Genomic DNA, 22,511 nt, shown 5'->3' with positions numbered 1-22,511 from the left:
CAGGGACTTACCCTGTTCCTATCTCCCCAGAATAGCCATCCATAGCATTACTCAACCAATAAAAAGCCCTATTCACAGCTAACATAAAAAGATGAAATAATGATAGTTTAAAAAGAAAAAAGATGTAAGTTACAAATAATAATAGAAATAAGAAGAGCAGTTCTGTGTATAACAGTGTGAAAAAGAAGCAGGAGAAAGCACATAGCAGTTACAGTAACACTTCAGGCTAATAAAAAGAGATAAGCATCAATTTCTGTGGATGACAGACACGTCTGCTCTGAGTGCTAGTCTCCTAAAGTTGTTTACATCTAATCTTGCCAGAGAATCCTATTTAAGGAAGATGTTGTGTGTCTGAAAGTAGATTCTGCCTCTTCAGCTCTAGCTCAATAGATGCGCTTGTGTTTAAGAGGAAAACAAACGCAGGATTTGCGTTGTTATGAGTGACAAGAAGGATGTCCTTGGGGAAGATAGTCAAAGACGTGATGTTGCAGGGGGCTGGCAAGGGTCTCACTGCGTGTGGACTGAGAGAAGTGGCCTGCAGTGTTGCCGTCACTGGAGGTTGTGGGGACGGTGAAACACCCAAGCAATTCTTTTTTCTGACTTGATCACAAATTATCCAGCATGTTTGCACAAAGAGGCTCATTTGTTAAATAATGAAAAGGAGCACAACTGTGTTTCTCAGCCGTGGAAATTTCTATTCTACCGTGCTATGCTTTGGTACAGGCTTTTATCATACTTCTCATGGAGCCGATGTCACAGTAGCTGTTTAGAGTAGAGAGGGCACAGGCATCTTTTGGAAGTGTGAAATGATGAGATATTCTTCTGCAGTGTATTTTCCTGAAACACCAATTCAGATAATGCTTGGGCAAATCCAGTCTTATTTAGAGCAACTGTGGCAGCCACGAACCATGCTGGAGCAAGCTGTCCTCCTCTTTGAGGAAATGCAACTTCATCTAAATTTCCTCCCTTGAACATGTCAGACACTTGTTATTGTTTGCTGCTTCTCAGATCCCTTTCCTGTTCTTTTTTGAAGCCATTGTATGGCAGACTTTTCTTGGCTGGTTGCTTTCTGTTTACTATAAGAAAACAAAGCAAAACAAGAAACAACACACATGGGTAGATATCTGGGAATTAGTATTCTTTGAAACTCAGTTGTAGAGTTGCAACAGTGCTTTTGTTTTGTAAACCAAGTCTAAAATATTTCAATCACTTTTTTTTATTATTTTTTATTTTTTTCTTTTAACACAAAGAATACTTTGTAAATAACAAAATACTCAGATTCATTGATTCGCTTGCTCTGAGGCATTTTTAACTGAAAGCCATATATTTGCATAAGTCAGGATGAAAGGAGTATGCTAAAAGGCATTGTTTAAAGACGAATTTTTAAATCACCTTTGCTTGTATAGGCATAAACACAGCATTATTTTCAAAGGGGAAGTAGAAAACTTCAGATTTGTCATTGGGTCACAGACTCTGTATAATAGAGTTGGAAAGGTTATAAAAAGTTTGCTTTGGAAGTATATGTTCATGAGTTTGTTGAAAATGAGAAATCTACTGGATGTTTGTGAAAACATATTCATTTTTCAGGGACAGGTGACTATAAATGCAAAATTTGAGAAAGGCATTTACCTCCCAGAGGATGCCGAATTTTACTTTGTTTATGACGGATCCATGAAGAGGCATATAATGTTTGCTGAGCGGATAAGTGACAATGCTCTTCGGTCCCTAGTTCCAGGTGAGTGTTACTCGTGTTTATATTTCTGATCTTTTTGCTATACCCCAGCTCCATTTCGAAGCTGGGCATAACTGGGTGATTTGGGTAACCTTATTTTATGGCTCTGTAGTGGAGGAAATGTAGGCATTGAATGACAATCTTTAGGATGCAGCCTGAGTTTAACTGGCCATAAGTGATGCTGCCCTCCATAGCCATCTGTACCTGCATGGTGTCAGACACAGACAATGCTACAGGCAGGGCTTTCCTGGGTGTACACATAGTAGGATGTGTAGGAAAATGCATCTTCAGGCATGTCATCGATTTTAGTCTGACTTAATTCTATTCAGCAGTTCCAGCCTATGTTTTGCCTCTGGGAATTATCAACATCTGCAAAACTCATGTTTTTGTCTGGGCTTTCCCTGGAGGCAGCAGTCAGCCCGGCATGCAGGGCCCAGGTGGTGGTGGCTTGGGTTGCTTGGGGCTCTGCTTGAGCCATGGGGAAAACCATCTGGGGGTGCCTTGCTGCAAGTAGAGGGGATTTGAGCTCCCTTACAGCTGGCGTTGTCTCTCTTGGCCTTGGCGTTGTCCCTCTTGCTGGTGTAATATAAACCCTGACTGTTGTCATTATCGTGTGCTTTGTGACCTTTTCATTTGTGGAGTAGGTGGCTATAAACATGATGTACCTAGGCAGTAGGTTCCGCTTGTTATTTGTTCTTGTTTTCTAAAGGACATTTAGAATCTGAGAGTAACCAACATGTATAACAAGGGAAAGGTTGCTGCTGTTACATGGTGGCTGCTTTAGTCTGTAAATGCTAAAAGATTGTCATCAAATACAATGGGAGAAAACGCAGTGCTAGACTTATCCCAGGGTAGCAAGGTTATTTTTCTGAGATGCCTGAAATGACACTACTAAATGATTACTTCTCAGCTAGGATAAAAACAGGAGGCTACAGGCAATGCTTAATCCTCTGTCTGATCTCAACAGGGGCCATTAGCAGATGAAAATAAGAGGCGAAGTTAAAACATAGCTCTGGTGTAGTTACTGTTGGTTCATAGTGGCCAAATTAAACATAAGGGAATGCAGAGCACTTCAAAAACAACTGCAGACGTGGTAAGCACATGCTTGCTTCTGCAGATATTAGACTGCATATATACTTGTAGTTTTTGGGAGGCTATTTTAGGAAATTTAGATTTGCACCCATAGTACGTCATGGCAGCTCTCCAGCAAGAGGTGTGAGTACAGGGCGCACACCTTATGGATGTGTGATACCTATCCTCACCTAGATGGCAAAGAAAGAGGAAAGGTGGGGTGGGTTTTTAAGTGTCAAACTCCCTTGGACTTTGACAGTCATGGTTGTAAATTAGACAGTTGATACAGCACTGAATCAAGCCTGCCAAAAGTATGAAATGTGCATTTGTTAAAAGCATCTAGGTTTTGGCCTGCATGAAGATGCTGGGTAGATAAAAAAAATGTGTGTTAATAAATAAATGTATTCCTCAGAGTTCATGTTGCATGCTACTGTGACATTCTTTTCATGGGTGTCTCTTGCAATTCTTATCCAGGTGCCTTCATGTTTTCGATTTGTGGTGTTTAGTACTGAGATGGTTACCTCTTCTTTCTCTTGTAGTTGAAGAACCTTCATATAGAAAGACTGCTTTAAAAATGCACTATCTCAGTATAACTGGAGGACTGGCAGTTCAGAGTCTAGTCAAATCCAAGTTCATCAGCAGAAATGCTTGGTGGGTGCCTGACAAAAAGTAGGTTTAACTAGAGGGAAAAAGAAAGTAATTCTGGATGAGTAGTCACAGCTCTTACAGGATGAGAAAAGAGGAAAAAGTAATTAATTTTCTGAACATATATAATTTTAATGATTAATTTACATTATGATTTTAGGCCATGGATGCCAGGAAGAAGTTTCTGTTTCCGTGTTAATGTACACAAGGGGATACTCACCTGTGATCCTCGGCAGCTGTCCTGTCACCTACAGGGAGAACTTGTCTTGCAAACTGTCTCGTTTTCTGGTCAATCAAACAGAATGCCTCAGTGCCACTAGTCACAAGGTTTTACTAGATAAGTTTGGGCTAACAATAAAAGATCTGCAGTCGCTGGATAATGATTTGACAATGGCCATTGCTCATGAAGAATTGCCGTCAACGTGGAGCATCCTTGGAAGCTACGCGAAAGGTGGTAAGATTTTATTTCAGGTTGGAAGGCTTCTAGTGGTGACTTCCTGCATAGGTCAGAGTAGAGTCTCTCAGCATTTTATTGAAGGTTTCCAATCCTTCTGCTTTATTTTGTGATTATGATGAAAAATTGTTTAAGTATGAGAGGGGAACTCAGAGATTTGGTGTGTGCCCAGAAGTTTTAAAAAGAATAATTGTGGCTATTGTTACTCAGCCTCTCCGTAAGATTTTTGTACTTTGACTCACTGTTAAAATAGCTTTTATAAAAAGACTCTGCTTTTACAAGATTAAAGGGCTGTCTCTTAAAAAGAATTGTAGTAGTAATTGTAGTAGTAGAGTATCTCTACCGTGATTCCAACCAAGTGAAATGTTTTAATTGTGCAGACAAAAAGGAGACAAAGTATACAGTCATAAAACAGAATAATGTGTTACTGTAGGCATTTGGATATGTAGAGTAAGCATACTGTTTATCATAGTTCTGTCAGTATTTATGCTTTACTTGCAACTATGATTATTCTTAGGGGAGAGTATCATTAACCAAGTTTTGAGTGTTTTTTTTTTTTTTAATAGAAAGTGGAATGAAAATATACATGAAACCTTACATTAGGGTATGCTATTGAAAAATTTTGTAACAAAATCAGGTGAAATTTGCCTGGTTTCATGTTTCATTGCAAACACAAAGCTGTAGTTACGTTTTGCTGAAGGGTGTAATTTTTTTTGCAGACCGAGCTGATTTATAGCTGAGGTTGGAAACAGTGTTAAACTTGATGGCTTCACATGTTTTTCATTGAAAATTTGGTACTTTTGGCTGTTTTCCTCTTAGTACTTTAAATTGCTAAAATTTGGAGGACAGGCAGTTTCCATATGAGCCAAACTGAAGGAGAGATTCATGCAAGCTTTTGGGAACTGAAAACACAACGCTTAGCCCATTTCTCTGGGTGAGGGTTTTTCCCTGTCTTAAATCTTTCTAATTCTTAATGACAGTCAGCTTGAAATCTGCTACTGCCTTCCTCAGGAGAAGGATAGTTTTTGTCTGTCTGCTGTAAATAGCTCTTTCAAGAGATGTAAAAACAAATACCAAGGCTCATTCAAATATTGGCTAGACATTGGATTTACTTGTTTCATTTTCATGTGTAGTAAATATTTGTTCACATTGCTCAACTTCTGGAATGACTGTTTTGTAGCAGTGAAGACCTTGATTCAAAGCCTGAAGAAATCAACTGTAGTTTTTTCACAGATTTTGCTAAGCTTTTTATCAAAACCAGCTGAAGCCCAGCCCAGAAGTAACAGCAGGACACCAGAGCTAATGAGAGATGCTTGGCCAAATCTAGATGCCTACCTGTTTGCCTGAAACATGGGGGAGTTTCTGCTGTGTGTGTTGTGAGTCTGGGGGACCAGAGACCAGCACAGCCAGTACCAGGCAGAGCTCTGCCAGGGCAGCTGCTACCCAAATCGCAAAATTCATGAATTTTTAGGTTTGCTAGCTGTTAATTTTGAGGTGTACTGCAGCATTTATACATTACATTGCTCAGACTCAGTGGTCGTTCATGCCTGTTGTGGGGAGTGTGTCTAACCAGGAATCATAGAATCGTAGAACAGCTTGGGTTGGAAGGGACCTTAAGGACCACCCAGTCCCAACCCCCTTGCCATGGGCAGGGACACCTCCCACAGACCAGGTTGCCCAAAGCCCCATCCTGCTTGGCCTCGAACACTTACAGGGATGGGACATCCACAGCTTCTCTGGGCAGCCTGTGCCAGTGCCTTCCCACCCACACAAGAATTTCCTCCTAACATCTAATCTAATCTCCCCTCTTTTAGTTTAAAACCATTCCCCTTGTTCTGTCATTTATCTGCCAGAGCAAAAAGTTGCTTTCCCTTTTTTATAAGCCCCCTTTAAGTACTGAAAAGCTGCAGTAAGGTCACCCTGGAGCATGCTCTTCTTTAGGCTGAACAGCCCCAGCTCTCTTAGTCATAGGAGAGGTGCTCCAGCCCTCTGACCAACTTCATGGCCGTCCTCTGGACCAACTGTAACACACCCACATCCTTCTTGTGCTGGGGGCCCCAGACCTGGATGCGGCACTCCAGGCGGGGCCTCACAAGGGCAGAGCAGAGGGGGACAATCACCTCCCTCCACATGCTGCCCTTCTGGGCTGCAGTTGCGCACTGCTGGCTTATGCTAAGCCTTTTGTCCACCAGAACCCCCAAGTCCTTCTCTGCAGGGCTGCTCTCAATGAGTTCTTCTCCACGTCTGTGCTCATGTCTGGGATTGCCCTGACCCAGATGCAGTACTCTCCATTGATGTGTGCAGGTCACATCTGCATTCATACCTCAGGCATTGCTTTAAATGGGGATCTTCCCCCTGCTTTCCAGGCAGTGCTTGTGTTACATCTGGGTGGTTGGCTCCCTCCTCTCCCAGCGTGACAAAGTCCTTGTAAGGGGTGTCCCTGTTGGGCAAGAAGGCAAAGGCTGGTAACTCTTGTTGACTGAGGGCTCCCAAAAGGTTTCTGGGCAGTTTTTCCTTCAGCCCAAGGGTGGTATGTCATTCCCTCTGTCTTTCCCTCCACTCCTGATGTAGCGTAGTTCTTCCTTCTGTCAGATTTTGTGCAGCACAATAAATGTGTTGCTGCCAGTGCTATGGTAAGGATGTGTTGATACAGCAAAGAAAACTGAGGCTGAACCAGGACAAGATGGATCCTGGTCTTTGAGCGGAGTTTGCTGTGCCTCTGTTAATGCAGGTAGGTGGTGGAGAGCCTTCCATACTTAGAGAAGTCCTGACTCTGGGCCTTTTGGGACAGAAGTCTGTGGAGTCTGTTAAATGCATCGCTTGCAAGAATGGCCTTGCTGGCTCAAATAACTGGTTATGGCCATGTGCACACATACAGAAATAAGGAAGGCTGTCATCTCAGAGTATATATAGTCAACTTGACAGGAGAGCAGCTTACCCAAAGTAACTGAGTATTCAGCATTTTACTTTAAAAGTCTCTACATAGGTCTTTTATTTTTTTTCCCCTTTGTTTTCTGTCCATGAGGCCCATCTGTTTTAGTCTCTTCTAATCAATTTGTATAATTCTTCTTCATCTCCTGTATCCTTTCTCTTTCTTTTCAGAAAGCATATTTTTTTTTGTTTTGTCTCACAGCCATATTCTCTTTCACCTGAGCCTGAGAAGCACTGACTCATATTCTAACCCACTTCTTGTCCCCGTACCAGTATTTTTGTTCCAGTGCCAAGAGGCTGAGCAAAGCCATGGGTTGCATGTGGCAGAGGGAGGCCTGTGCATGCAGGGGAAGGAGAGGGAGGGATAAGGGAATGGTCTGGGGAAGGAGGGCCTTGGACAGGTGAGAGGAAGAGGAGAAGAAGGTTCATCATGTTCCACCATGAATTAATGAAAGGTTGCCCCAGCACCATGCTTCTTCCCTGACACCCCCTCAAAAAGATCAAATTGGGTGAGAAATATGGGATTTATAAGGAGCTAAAAAGAGAGGGAGACCCTCTTTCCCTCCCTGATGTCCCTGAAATTCCTTGTCGTGAAGGTCTGTTTAGTGTCTTGACACGTGACAGTGTCAGGATGTTCATTTTAGTATCAGTATTATGAAAGATTTTGGGTGGTATCATTCATCACTAGTTAGGATCTCATGCCTGTGAGACTAAATTGCTGCTGATTCTGTCAGTTTTCAGACCTGTTGGGCTATTTTTATTAGAAAAAAATTACTTTTGAGTGACACATGGCTTGAGAAAATTGTTGCACCATCTGGTGTTTTTGGACCTCTTTCATTTTTATGAGGATTTAGAGACGTACGGGTTGATGGAAAGATGGAAGAATAATTTATTCATAGGAGCTACGGTATTTGGAAAAAGTGTTTGTATTCCCTTTATAAGACATAAAAAGTACTGGATAAAGAGAGAGACTGGATTGTCTAGGGAGCATTGCAAATAATTCAGGAATTTAGTGCAGTTGCACAGGTCAGAACTTGTTATCCACATTATTTAAAGTTCAACAAAGGAAACAAGAAAGCACGAACCTTCTGGTAATCCTCACTTGTAATAAGTGCCTGTTAGACAGCTATGTCAGAAAATGCCTGCTCACAAAAGAGAGTCAGACAGTCTGATCACCTGGCCCACAGCCAGTTTGCTGCCAGGGGAAACTGAGGACCCAGCGGAGGTGCTGTGCTTGGACACTTACTCCTTGGTGGGTTTGAGGAAAGGGGAAAGAGGGGCAGGGATGGAGAAGCTGCTTATTTGCTGATTGTACTTTCGTAATGGACATTTTCATTCTGAAGATTGGATTGCTCAATTTAGGAAGCTAATCTGTAATAAATATTAGCCCAAGTAACTTGTTAAGGTTGGTCAGAAAAGGAGAATCCTCTCACAGTTTTTATGTTCAGAAAAAAAAAAAAAAGATGAAAAGATGGATTCATTTGGATGAGAAATGTTCCACAATAACCTTCAGAGAATATCTCCTTGCTTCCTTTAGTAGGGTCAGCTTAGGGCAGTTTTTCAGGGCTGGCAGCCCCCAAAGGCCATTAGGCATGGATACAGCATCCTCTCTGCAACTCTTACATCCTTGGCGTGCTCAGGCTTTTGTCCCCTGACTGTCAGAATGGGTGCGGGAGTGCAGGAGTGTGGACTCTGCAAGGCATCTGCATTACACACAGGCGGCTGAGGGTGTCTCAGTTTGCTTTAAGGGCATTGCTGGGAGGCTGAGGTCAGGTTGTCTGGGTGACATAACTGTGCTGGTAGTGAAACAAGAGCGTTTGCTGCCAGCTTTGTCACTACTACAGTTATTTGCTCGAGGAAGGGTGCTCTTTTAGGTTTGAGGCTATTAGTAGAAGCAATAAAATTACACTCTGAATTATGAAAATTAGCTGTGGCTCATAGGGAAGGGAACAGTGTCTATACTTGTTTAATTCTCTTTCAGGAACAAAGAGAATTTTCATTTTATTTCATAAATGCTCTGTAATTATTTTCTAAGAATAGGTCTTGTGGAATTGTGAGAAAAATCTCAATAATTTTCTTCAGACAGGATCTTCTGTGAAGCTATTTTATTCACGATTGCAATGGCGGGCGTCTTGCCAATTAGGAGCGCATTATAGTAAACAAATCATAACCTTTTATTCCCTATTACCCGACACTTGATCACCTCCCCTGTTTCCTCATTGCCTGAGTACTACAGGTTCACAAGCTACTCAACGCTCCTCTGTACCATATATGTACATTTTTTTTCTTCAACCCTTTAATTTCTCCTTTTTCCTTTTTTTTTTTTTTCCCCCTTTCTTATGTTTTGAGAACCTGTGATCTTTGTTTTACTGTTCTCACACTGCTCATCCTGTTTTTCTCAAGCTTCTACCTTATTTTGGAACAGTGAGGCCTTCTACTGTCCACTTATCTACTTAGCATTTCTCCTTGTTATGACTACCCAACTACCTTGGAATACAGAAAATTAGTTCTCTACTGCAAAAACACAACTTAGTTTCTCACAGAATGACTTGAAGTATCCAACTTTTCTGTTTTATAGGCTGCTTTTGGGGAACACTGTTCTGTTTTCTGTTGCATTTTTGACATTTTCATTTCCCTCCCCTGCTCCCTTTCACTGTAAATCCTGTTACTGTTTCTGCTTGGTGCTAATCATGGTCCTGCTACACTGCATGCACTCAAACATGCCTCAGTGTCAGGCTGGTGGCTGCTGGTTGGGTTTGGCCAAACCAAGAGCAGAAGATGTGCCTGACTGTTGTAACCCACCTCCTGGGCCTGGGCCAGCTCTGCCTGAAGTAGGTTGAAAGGTATCAGAATAGATTGGAATAGTTACAGCTGGAAGGGATCTACACAGGTCACCAAATCCAGCAGTTTACTCAATAAAGGTACCGTACAGAAGGAGAGATGATGATGTGAGGAGTAGGGAGAGTAAAGAAAAAGGGGATGTACCAGTTAGTAAGTGGAAAGGGGTTAGGTGTCACAACATGCCTCACTGCTGTCTGTTCACAAAACCGTTTGCCGTGTGAGTTCAGCACATATGTATGTTTCTCCAGTAGTGGGGTGCACAGAAGACCTCTTTATAAACTCGTACCTAGGGGAAAATTAAAAAAAAAAATAAGAGTAATACATAAAAGAATGAAGCCAGGAAAAACTGGAATTTGTCAGACTGTTTTGATGTCTCCCTCTGCTTTTCAAGCCACAAGTCTTGAGTTTTCAGTCTCCTTCCAGGAAATGAATGAGATTCATAGCCCAGAAAGGGCTTAGTCATTTCTGTCAGAGAGAAATATTTGTTTTTAGTTTATTGTTTTGGACATAGGAAGAGATTCAGGTGCAAGGAAGAACAAAGGGATTTATTTAATGTTTAAAACAGATTGTGTTTGGCTCAACTCAGTGTAACTCAAACAGGGTGTTTTGGCTGGAGAACCGGGATGCAATGCAAAACAACGTCCTGATAGTGCATATCCTTTACAGCACCACCTGCTTTGTGGTATCTAACCTTGTATGAATCAGCCAGGATTTCATCTTTCAAATGTTAGTAATTGTTTTTTGTGTGTCTTGATGGAAAATGGTATTTTATACCATTTAAATATGAATTTGTTGAAGAAATCTTATGTTTTCATTCTTTCCTGCTTTTCTTCAATTTTTTGGCCTCTGAATGAAGTTCACTGAATTATGCCACTTGTTTTTTTTTCACCACATCTTTATTTTTGTTTCTTGATGTGGTATTTTTATTTATTGTTCTGTTTGTTTTGCCATTTTGCCACATTAAAAATCTTCCTCAAGGGAAGAGTAAATGAAAATGAAAAAATGTGGGAAAATGCCATTTGTTCCGTGCCGTTGAGGCACATTGAGCCAGAAGAGGAGGAGTAAAAGAGAAGAATTGAAACTGGAAGCTATCCTTATGAAAAAAGTTGCTAAAAAAAAAATCAGGACTTTACTTTTTTTTTTTTTTTCAGGCAGATCTAGTTAAAATAAAAACCTATTACTGGACATCAAGTCTTTTTTTTTTTTTTTTTTTTTCCCCTTTAGTATTGCTAATCATAAATAGAACCATAGCAGAATGCAGAATTTGGATGGACAGGATTGCTGGAGGTGGTCTGTTCCTGCCCCCTGCTCATGGCTAGCATCAGTTGGATCAGGTTGCTCAGGGTGAAGTTCTGAGTACCTCCAAAGGACAGAGAGTCTGTAACCCCTCTGGGCAGCCTGTCCCAATGTTTGACCATCCTTGTGGTGAAAAATATTTTCCTTGTATTGAAAGAACTCATTTACCTTTCTATTTATCTTGCAGACCTTAAGCTTTATATTTCAGATTTTAGTATCCTGAAGCTGTTAGTAATCACCATCAGGTTTTGCCTGCTCCTAGGCAAGCCAGATGGGAGTAGTAGGAGGGTAGCCCAGCAAAGACTCTGTGGAGTTGAACATTGCAGAGGGATCTAAGTACTGCTTTTAACTAAGTGCTTGTGAAAACAGTTGGTTGAACTGCCAGGCTGGCTCTGCTACAACATGCTTTTAAGGTAGCCATGAGCAAACTGAGGCTAGTGTTAGATGAAGGTCGTTAGGTTGGACATATAAAAATTAGTTACCAGAATATTTGTGGTGAGATAACAGAAGATATTATTGTAAGTCATGTTTTAAGACCACAGAGATTAATAAGTGTTATTTAAGTTAATTTTAAAACTAGGTTCTTCTGTGGCAGACTTATTCACACTACACTGTTTTTAAGATTTGGCCTCCGGAAGTGTAACTTTATTTGCTGCAGTGTCAGAACTTAGAGTAGGCTACTGCTGGTTATGGGAGTCTTCCTAAGGGCTCCCTTTTTTGCTGAGCAGAAAAGTCCTAATCTTATTTTGCCCAGTGTAAGTTTATCTCTGGTTTGTGTGTGTGTGTGCTTGTTTGTTTGTTTGTTTGTTTTATTAATTACAGTGTTACAATATACATTGAAACCCAGTGACCCAAGGCCAAAGTTTTAATCAGGCAGTGGAGTTCAGAGTAGAGTTTGCCCTTTTATTTCTGTCTTTAATCTGAGGGTTGGGGTGTGGTTAATATATAATCAGATGCTTAGTGTACTTAATACTGGTTAAAACATTTGCATGTGTTTTAATTAGATGGGCTTATGCACTGGTTGCTTATATAGAAAAAAAATGGCCAAATTATAATCATCCAAAGTGTCCTAATTTGATGTCTAAAGTGGGACTTCAGCGGAATTTAAGAGCTCACGAGCAAGGAGTAATTCTGAAAGCCCATGCTTTAGTGAACATTTTAGTCTGGAAACGCATAATATGTCCTTGGGACTGTGTTTTATACCACAAAATTTCCTGGGCATCTCCAGGAAACTCGAAGTCTTTCGTGTATATATAAGCATGCCAGACATGGAAACGCTGGTGTCTGGTTCCCAGCTGTGCTCTGTTGCAGTAGAGTCAGGCTGCTGCTTTTGTGGTCTCCTTCTGCCCTGCGTCCCTTGAATTTTCTTCTGCATAGTTGGTGAGCCACTTTCAATTACTCATTAATGGAGCAGACAGGCTGTGCACCCATCTGAAGGGGGGGACCTGAAGAAGTGTGAAGATGTGGGTCCACGTCCCATCTGGCCGAGGAGGAAGTAGAATGGAGGTCTTCCATTTCTGAAGTGGCACATCATCCTTTGTTTCACTGTTTGAAGCTGGGATTTGGACTGAGATTCTAATGCTCTGTATTGCCTGTGGGCTGACTTTAGCTAGACACTTGCTCACTGCGTGGGTTTCTGTGAAGCTTCTCTCTGAGGCTCTCACCTTCACTTGTCTTTGTGAGTCATCCAGACCCTGCAGGACCAGGTGATTCATTTTTAGGCATACGTGTCCTAAAGCTTGCTGTGAATTCTCAGCCAGCATCGGCTGGCTATTGCTAGATATGCTGGCACCCATACATGAACACAGCTCTGTGTGCATTACATGCACAGCCCCACGCAGGCAGGGGCCATGTGCAGCAGCCATCCCTTGCTACACCTGGGACAGGCTGCAGAGGGGACACTGGCCCTGGCCTTAGCTACACAGCAGTGCTAAGATGGAGCAGGGAACATTATCCCCAAGAGCAGAAAGGAGAGAGAAGGGAGTTTCTAATGCTACCTCCTCCTGGTCATTCTTGAGCTTGTCTGTGTGGAAGATAAGCAAAAGGAGCCAAGTTCTTCACTGATGCTCTTCTGAGAAACCTTTTTCCCCCCACTTTTTCTTTCTTCTGACACATCCCTTAGTTTCCCTTCCAGAAACATAGCCATTTATGCGGTGTGTTTCAGACTAGGTGGACTGAAAAGAGGTCAGAGGCTTTGAAAGCCTGGGCTAGCATGTGTGGGCTTGCAGATGGCACTGGAGCTAGGCTAGGTGTCTCCTTGCAAAAAATGGGTGTATTGATGGTCCCTAGATAAGAAACAGATCTTGTTTTATGGTTATGCTATGTATTTTAAATGCTGCTGTTTGTATTTTGCACAGCTGATGTAAAAAAAAAAAAAAAAAAAAAGCCTAAACATATTTTTCTGCTGTGATTTGTTTTCTGTGCAAGATGAAAAATATATTGATTTTAGGAAAAAGTGCTAGATTTGATATATGGAAAAGTTCCTTGGTGTATTTTTCATAACAAAAAGTGTAATTATTGCATCTCACAACTACCATCAGTTTCAGCCCAATCATAAGTATTACCTATAGCTGGGGCCCCAAGTCAGCAAAATATTGAGTGTTGGCTTATCTACAGACAAGTGAATATATTATGATATATCCCTGTTTATCAAAGAGATTCTGGAAATGCTTGAGTTGGATTCAGTGCTTAGACTGAAAGGTAGCATGTGCTTGAAAACTTTGAAATATATATGCCATCTCACTTAAAACATATGTAAATACTCTAAATCATTCTGTTAATGATTAATGTTGGCAATAAAACTGCAGCAATAATCATTGTCTCCATAGACTGAAATTTTAAATATTTTGCAGACCTTTGAGAAAAAACGTATAGATTGTTACTTTGCTCTGTGGCCTGAGATGCTGCAGCAGATCATGTGTACAGATGGACACAGCTATGCCTGAAGTCTGAAATGGGGAGACCAAGGAACAACATTACTGACCAGAACCTGGGAGAAAATAAATATTGCATGGGCAAGTTAATGTACCAGATCATGTATTGGGTAGCCAACAGGTAGGAGGGAAGGTTGAGGAAGGATTTTTTTAAAAATATACCTGTGCTTTAGGAGCTTCAACATTCCTTTGTCACTGAACAATGTTATTTTTAATAATATATTCTGAACTGTTTGAGTAATAGGGTAGAAAAAAAATCAATGGAATTGGACTGATAAATGTCATTAGAGTATCATAAATCACTGGAATCTTAATAGATTTCAGCCAGTTGTTCTGAGAGCAGTACATTAACTACTGGTATACTTGGTGCTTGTGAAAACACTCTAATATTTAGCTTCATACCAAAATATCAATGTAAGGAATATGTTTAGTAGCACTTGAGCTAATATTCATTTATTGCCCTTAAACTAGAGGCTTTGTGTTTGAAAATGTATGTAGACGATAAATCTTGCTTGGAGTAAGTCAAGCAAATGGCTGAAGTGAAGGACAATCAGCATCACATGATTTAGTCCATGTTGTCTATTGCTTTATTTTAAGCTTCAGCCTCTGTTGAACTTGGTGATTATGTGTTAAAAAGCAAAGAGGAGAAATTGGTGGGTGAGGCCACCTTTCCAAAAAGAGACACAAGAACTATTGTGCCTGCTTTACCCACAGGTGTGATAGCTTATGCCTCACTGCACCACTATGGATGTCTTAGCATGCTGTTAAGCAGGCTTCCCCAAAAAATCACACACTTTAATTACAATAAAATAAAATAAATACTTAGCCATGCTGCCATGTTTTGTGTTGCTGAGGCTGTGCACAGCAGCTGGAATATTGCCTCAGCTATCTTCTGTAGTATATATTGGGACATCCCTTGTGCTGAATGCTATACTATACATGAAGAAAGAGAGAAGCACTGAAATTATGTAATTCAAAGTGTTTTCTTTACCTCCTGGACTTAGATAGTATTTGTATGTCCTGGTTTAGCTCCACAGATGCAATTAAGCGCTGAACTCTATCGATTTCAGTGAAAGATGGATTCTGCCTGAATACTTGAATGGGTCTGAACCTGAGCTGAGCTATTTCTTCAGAGTAAAAAAGTTTCTTTTGATGCTTCCTAGCCAACAAAATACCAGTTTTGGTAGTTATGATTTTAAGTTATGATTTTATTTATTTATTTTTTTTGTGTGTGTGTTTTTCAGAGCCTACACAGAAAGAAACTCTTCTCCATCTTGTGATGAAATTAGGCTTGGTTAAACTCTCCCAGTTCTTAGCAGCGCAGCCTGGAGGGTCATTGGCATTAGCATTACCTAATGAGGATGGAGCAACACCATTAGACTTGGCTTTACAAAATGGGCACTCCAAACTTGTTGAGGTCTTCACAAAGTGAGTATAATGGTTTGTTGTTTCTCCTGAAAAACTCTTCATCTGTTAAGGAACGTGGGAAGTAATTTTTTCTCAAAAGACTTGCCTATGATTCTGTCTTGTGTTGGTTTCTGTTACTTCTTGTCTTTATTACCACTTCAAGTGGCAAACTTTTGTTTACAAGTAAAGCAAGATTATGATGTGTATCCTTCATCACATTTGCAAATCCATTAACAGTGTTAGTATCAACATATGCACTTGCGTGATTTTAAGCTACTGTCGTGATTTACAGCTGTCGTGTAAATAGCATAAAACGTTAATTTGTAGCCTTAGAGTTTGTATTCTAGCATTTCATAATTTTGGATTCATGAGAGAGGTAAAAAGAAATTATTAAATAACAAATAATCCTTTTCCTGGACTTGTTAGAAAACACACTTGTCTGACAGGAGTTTGTTGTGGTTTAACCTGGCAGGCAGCACAGCAACACGCAGCCATTCACTCATTTCCCTGCAGTGGAATGGGGGAGAGAATCAGAAAAAAAAAGGTAAAACACTTGGTCTGAGGTAAAGATAGTTTAATAGGACAGAAAAGGAAGGGAACATAATAATAATAATAATTAAATATATGTATAAAACAAGTGATGTGCAATGCAGTCAACTCACCACCTGCTGACTGATGCCCAGCCAGACCCCGAGCAGTGACAGACTCCCAGGCCAACTCCCCCGTTCCTATTGTCCAGCATGACACCGTGTGGTATGGGACACCCGTCTGGCCCCCTTGGGCCAGCTGTCCTGGCTGTGTTCCCTCCCAGCTCCTTGTGCACCCCCAGCCTCCTCGCTGGCAGGGCAGCATGAGAAGCTGAAAAGGCTTTGGGTTAGCTGGGCCCACACCAGCTGCTAACAAGTAAAGGCATCCCTTAAAATGCATATGGGGGGGCACACAGGTGCAGAGACGTGACTTTCACAAAGGCTTTGGGCAACTTTGTGGCCTTTGTAAAGTCTCAGGTTGTAATTAAGGGAGAGGGTAGCACACCCAGCGCTCCAGTGATGACTGTGTTTTCGCCAGACTTCCTCCAGACCGACAGATGACTTCAAGGACAAGTGCTTTCTGGCACGCCTCAGCTGTCAGGAGCTTCCCCTGCACTGACCTGCGGTTCTGCCTGATGTGTGTGTCTCTCAGTGCCAAATGCTCAGTGCCAGGAGCCCTTCTTACTGTTGGTTTTCTTTGCAAATATGGGGAAATACGCCAGAATTTGAATACTTTACTTTTTCTATTTTTTTTTGAGTGGGGCTCTTTCAGTCCCAGTTCAGTGCAGCGTATAGTTGATGTGAGAATTATGCGCATTTCAGTTTGTCTGAAAAAAATACGTAAAACAGCAGTACAGTACGTTATGAATTGTTTGTAATGTCCAAACAATGCTGTATTCCCTTGAGACACTTTCTGTTTTTCTCTCTGTGATGGGATAACAAATCTGCTAGCTGCCAGTCATGTCCTACTGCTATATATGGCAACAGTAACAGGAAAAGGTACTACTGCTAATTGACAGCAATTAGGAGAAATAGGTATTGTCACAGCTTGCTCTCACTGGCTTGTTTTATTAGTGACTAACCACCACTTCTAGAGCAGTCTTTGTTTTTTCCATGCCAATCGCTAGAAGATTCCTAGTCCTGAAAGGAGTCCTTGGTAAGTATTTGTTTGCCCAGCTGTGTTTTCAGTGGATGTTTCAGGCTATTTTGCCTCAGGATTTTGCAGCGAGCGTTCTGGGATGCTGGCGGGCTGTACTACAGGGGAGCGGGAATGGCGCTGCGATTGTATTTTCACCCTACCTGCGCGCAGAGCATCTCCCCTGGCTCAAGGAGCGTGTTTTTGCCAGTTCCCAGGGCAGCCGCTCGCCTGACATTTCCACAGCGGAGATCGGCGAGGGTGCCTGCGTGCGCTTTGTTCGCTCGGCGGCGGCCCTGACGCTGACTTTGGACCACACGGCAGAGCACTTGCTGGAGTCAGACGTGGGGCTCTTCAGAAAGTACCTCTGGAACAGGCCACTGCTCTACAAGGTGGGTGCCAGCCCAGCCTGGGGCACTCATAGGTTGTCTTCACTCATTTCTTGCTGTGGGCTCTTCAGTCTGGGTTGTTTTTTTTTTTTGAATAGCCTTCTAGTTGAAGCTGCCTGTTTCACCCATGTCTAGTGTAATGAAGGTTTACTGCTGTGGGCTTCCACTGTGTGTAAATGCAGCTCACCGTGTATATGAAGCTGGAGAGTGAGAGATGTTGAGAACTTTATCAAAGCTTCCTTTACACTGCAAGTTGTTTTTGGTTAGTGGTGGACTTCCTGGTGTATATCTCCTCCTGAAATCTCTGTCTCTTCGATTACGTTGCCACTGTATTCATGTTGGTAGTTTGCAATATTTAATTTAGTTCCATCTTTCTTTGTACCAGTGTAATGCCTGCGAGCCTTTATCAGGTATTGTGAGAAAAATCTCAATTTTCTTCAGACAGGATCTTCTGTGAAGCTATTTTATTCGCGATTGCAATGGCAGGTGTCTTGCCAATTAGGAGCACATTTTAGTAAGCAAATCATAACCTTTTATTCCCTATTACCCGACACCTGATCACCTCCCCTGTTTCCTCATTGCCTGAGTACTACAGGTTCACAAGCTACTCAACGCTCCTCTATACCATATATGTACATTTTTTCTTTTTTTTCAACCCTTTAATTTCTCCCTTTTCATTTTTTTCCCCTTTCTTATGTTTTGAGAACCTGTGATCTTTGTTTTACTGTTCTCACACTGCTCATCCTGTTTTTCTCAAGCTTCTACCTTATTTTGGAACAGTGAGGCCTTCTACTGTCCACTTATCTACTTAGCATTTCTCCTTGTTATGACTACCCAACTACCTTGGAATACAGAAAATTAGTTCTCTACTGCAAAAACACAACTTAGTTTCTCACAGTACCAACCCCAGTGTATTATAAACAGCAAGAAAGTACAGATTATGGACTTTTGCTGTGGAGGAATTTATGGTGCACTGGGTCTTATTTTGCTGTAAGGTATCTGGAGCACTGCTGTGATACCTTCAGGACATGCTTAAATTTAAGTAAACTAAGAAGGTTAGGAGTTGAAAACCTGAGGTTTTAAATAGCAGTGCAGGTGCTCACCTATAATTTTGGATTGAGACTGCATGTCTCAATCATAGTTCTAGCTCATGACATAAAATCAGTGAGCTAAAAAGACACTGAAAATAGTCAGGGTTTTCTCGTTTTCTGGTCTTAAAGTTTAGCTTTCCTTTTCCTTGTTTAATTTCAGCAGTCCTTATTTGTGTGCTAATTTTCCCTGAGTCACATTTGTTATATTACACATGTTCTTATAACAGAACATAAGCTACTTGTTATGTTTAACACAAAAACGTAAGGTGTGATTTTTTGTACAACCCTGGTGTGTAATCTTGTGTGTTTACTGCCAAGATTTTGATTTGCTCCCATACAAAAAAAAGTTACTCTGTATTTGTAGCTTGCAGAATACCTACAATTTGTGTGTGGTTTTCCCATGGAAACGATAGTAAACCCAGTGGCAAAACCAAGACTGTAATGAGGAATGCATTGTTATTTATATCGTTGGCTTTTTCTTAAGCTCATCAAATCCTAGTTCTTCTTGCGGTATTGGAAATGGAGAAAGAAAGTGTGGTATGGTAGATGTTTGCACAGCTTTCAGAAACAAAAACTCTATGAGGTTGCAAAATTCTGTACTTAAAGAAAAAAGCGCATCAGCTTTCAGTTGTGCTTTTCCCTTTTGTTCATTCCTGTAGTTGTAGCAGTCTAGATTCTTCTTTGTGGGGACCCTATGTCCATCCCAGCATCAGTGTTGCACTTCTTTTATTGAAACTGAAATAAGTCAGAATAATTAGGAAGGTCACAGGGTTTGGTTAATTTTCTACAGACCAGGTGTCATCCTGAAATGTCTGTGGGGAGGTAATCAAACTGTCATGTTTAGACTACGTATTATATCCAACAAGTAAAGTAAAATTAATTTTTGTTCTGTTATAAATGACTTGCAGCCCTTAGCTGGATCCAAAGCATAAGGTGGGTGTCAGAGATTTCAAGATATGTAGTTTCAAAATAGAGGTAGAATTTACAGCTGTACTTGAACATTTAGCTCCAAGACAGTAAATCTAGTTTACTGTATTTTGAGACTGTATAAATGCCCACATTGTTATTTTTGGTTTGAGTCAGAAAAAGACATGGACTAAACAGAAAGAGCTTGTGTCGATTATGGTGGCAAGCAGCACTGGATTTGTGTGTGTGAAATGGATGGCTAAGGGAGCAGCAGAAGCTACTTTTGTGTTTATTCACACAAGCAAATCCTGATCTTTCACATTTATGTTTTTCACTCCCTAGCTGTGGCTTCCTATTAGCCCCTTCACTATTCCTTGCAAGTCTGAAAGAGCAATGGAAAAGTTAAAACAAACAAGATTGTCAGTAAGCTTGAGTTACTCGTGCAGAAATCTTGCCTTCACTGGAAACCCCCAGGGGCTGTGCAATTCAAAAAAGTTTAAACCCACAAGTTTAAAACTCTTTGAAGCAGAAATGGCCCCATGGAGGTAGCAGCATCCATCAGTGAGGCTGCAGGGAGCACGCGAGGGTTGGAGGAGGGTGGGTTGGAGGGAGGACATAGGGAGGCAGCAGTGGAAAGGTGAGCTTGAGGTTTGTCTTGCACCTCCAGCAGAGCTGTAACCAGTGGGTAGAGGTGATTGGTTTGCTGGAGACACACAGAGGAAGCATCCTCCACAAGAGAAGAAGCAATCCATGGACTGAAGTCCACACATCAAATGGTGTCAGGGTTTAAAAAAAAAAAAATAAAAAGAGGGCAAAACAGAGTAATCGTCCAAAATGAGTAAGATAATTTACATTTGAAAAAGTAATTTTGTAGCCTGGTGTTGGATAGATTTTTTGATTTCTCAAAGAGGAGTTGACTGCAATGACTTATTTCTGACAGGTAGCTGTAGGAGTAGGAAAGCGTGGGAGCTGAGAAGAATGTAACTGGGACCACCAAGGGGGAGAAAGAGCTGGAATGATAGCTGTGTGGCTTTCAAAGCAATTTGGGTGCAAAATTCAGACATCAAAATAATTCATTATCATCTCTAACTTTCTTTCTTGAGGTTAAACTACCATGCCATTATCTGCTTGCTGCTCCGAGAGATGACAAATACATGGGAATCCTAGCTGTAGATGGAAAGATTAAAAGCAGTAAAACTGTAGGTGAAACTAACTACTTGAAAGGAGACAGTCTCTCCTCCATTCCCTTTTCTTACATTCTTTGAATGTAATTGCTAAAGTAAGTGACTGGACCTGACCACCCCCCTTTCATTGACAGCAGAGCAATGCCTGCTGTGTGTGTGCTTGAGTGAAGGGTCAGACAAGCAAGGGACTCCTGCTTGCAGGCTGGGTTTGCTATGCAGTCAGTGTTTAGTCCTGATTTAGGCTCTTTGTATTTCTTATCAGTAAAAATTGCTCTTTATAGGCATGCTGACAAGGTTAACCAGGCTTCTGGACAGAGCCACTCTACCTAACTGCTGTGCTGCCTTTCTCATAGAGAAGGAAGTTACTGTAAGCATAGGGTAATTTTCCTCTTGAGAGAGGGAAACTGATAAAATATTCTGTGGAACCTCTGTCAAGCTTTTTTAGTATTATGTATAATTTATTTGTTTGCTAGTCTTTGATTTTGTTTTAAAATTTTTACCTAAATGTCATGGATATCAAATACAGCTACTGTCATTTTGATATATATTTCTTTTTTATAGAGTATTCATTCAAACCGAGTTGAGACAGTGGAAGGTCCAAAAATGCCCTGCAGTACGACAAGCTCTGTAGAAGGTACAGTTTCTTATTCCATATTGTTAAACTCTCTAAAAGTTCTGGAAAGTTGGCATAGATTCATACACTATTTATTTATTTGGGAAGATCATGTTACATATGACATTAGAGACCTGTAAGTATGCAACAGTGGAATACACAAATCATACACTATGAGAGATTTGTAAATCATTATACTCCCTACAGAGCATTGTTTTTCCAGTGTCAAACTGAAATTGTTCAAAAAATGTTATGGCATGCATAGTGACTGGAAAGGCCTTAATTAACTTTATTGCAAAAGCCAGAAAAATGTCAGTAGTTTCCAGCAGAGGGCAGTGTTTAACTGAATGAACACTGCAGCCTGAAAATGCCAGCAAAATGAATCAAATTAATAAAGATCAGAGTGGATTACAAAAGAGTAACTTCTTGTGTGAACAGTTTTGGGATCCAGGCCAAATGTCTTGATGTGGCAAAACTCCCATGTATTTCTATTAAACATTCAATGTATTGTTGAGTGGTTTACCTCCATAAGGGTTGCAGGACTGTACTTTCCAATCAGAACTCTCTTTCATTGCCAAGATGCATCATTGTGTATGTACCTTAGAGCAAGGATCACTTAGAGCTGAAAAGAAAATCACAACAAAAAGACATTCCTAAGCATCAGGAGTGTGGAAGTTGGGATATTTGATGTATGCTTGTTAGAAATTAATTAAAACTTTTAATCCATTTGCTTATGAGGCTGGTGCTGTATGTTGAGATCAAGTGTCTTGCTAAGAACAGTGAGCTCTCTGAGAGTGTCTGGTCTGGCTAAGTGGCTGCTCTGGTGGCAGCCCTGCTGAGAGCAGCATGAATATGAGCACTTGCATAAACCTTTGGCAGGCTCCCTACCAGGCTGGACTGTATTTCCAGGTGGCATCAGCTAGAAGTTTTCGGTGAATAGATAAACCAGTGAAACAATGTAGTTCACAGGTAAAAAGGTAGGTTACTGCTGTTAGTGCTGGAAAAGGAACTTTATATCTAATATCTCCAGCAGTGTTCAGGCAGCAATTATCATGCCAGTAGAAGGTAAATTTGCAGAGAAACAATAAACAGCAGTTAGCAGTTGCAAACTATACATCTGTATTGCAACTGTAAACGGCAGTTTCCTTTACAGAGTATGTGGATGGCTTTGATGATGCAGCATGCACATTGACTCAGTATATTCCTCTGAGGGCCATACTCCGACCAGCATGATCTTTGTATTTCTCTTCATGGATAGAAAATGAATGGCATGGCATCGTAACACTATATGTGGTACTAACTAGGGCAATACAACTTCTAAGTGATAATTACTTTGATGTTTTCACCAAAGGCAGT

General features: G+C 41.0%; 1 protein-coding gene across 8 annotated transcripts in view; it reads left to right on the top strand.

The window, feature by feature from the left end:
- ARHGEF28 (Rho guanine nucleotide exchange factor 28) overlaps positions 1 to 22,511 on the top strand; it is a 126,588-nt gene that overhangs the window by 27,638 nt on the left and 76,439 nt on the right. For 5 of the 8 annotated variants that reach the window (XM_080573176.1, XM_080573172.1, XM_080573175.1 and 2 more), the window contains exons 3-7: positions 1,588 to 1,735; positions 3,609 to 3,902; positions 15,148 to 15,331; positions 17,184 to 17,364; positions 21,104 to 21,176. In XM_080573176.1, the coding sequence (XP_080429302.1) occupies positions 1,588 to 1,735; positions 3,609 to 3,902; positions 15,148 to 15,331; positions 17,184 to 17,364; positions 21,104 to 21,176 (880 nt within the window). The remainder of the gene's footprint in view (positions 1 to 1,587; positions 1,736 to 3,608; positions 3,903 to 15,147; positions 15,332 to 17,183; positions 17,365 to 21,103; positions 21,177 to 22,511) is intronic. The other 3 variants (XM_080573174.1, XM_080573177.1, XM_080573179.1) reach the window with 2 other exon arrangements.

The sequence above is a fragment of the Anser brachyrhynchus genome (assembly GCF_964034855.1).
Source record: "Anser brachyrhynchus genome assembly, chromosome: Z".
In the NCBI taxonomy this organism is placed as follows: Eukaryota; Metazoa; Chordata; class Aves; order Anseriformes; family Anatidae; genus Anser; species Anser brachyrhynchus.
This window is presented reverse-complemented; position numbering and strand designations above follow the sequence as displayed.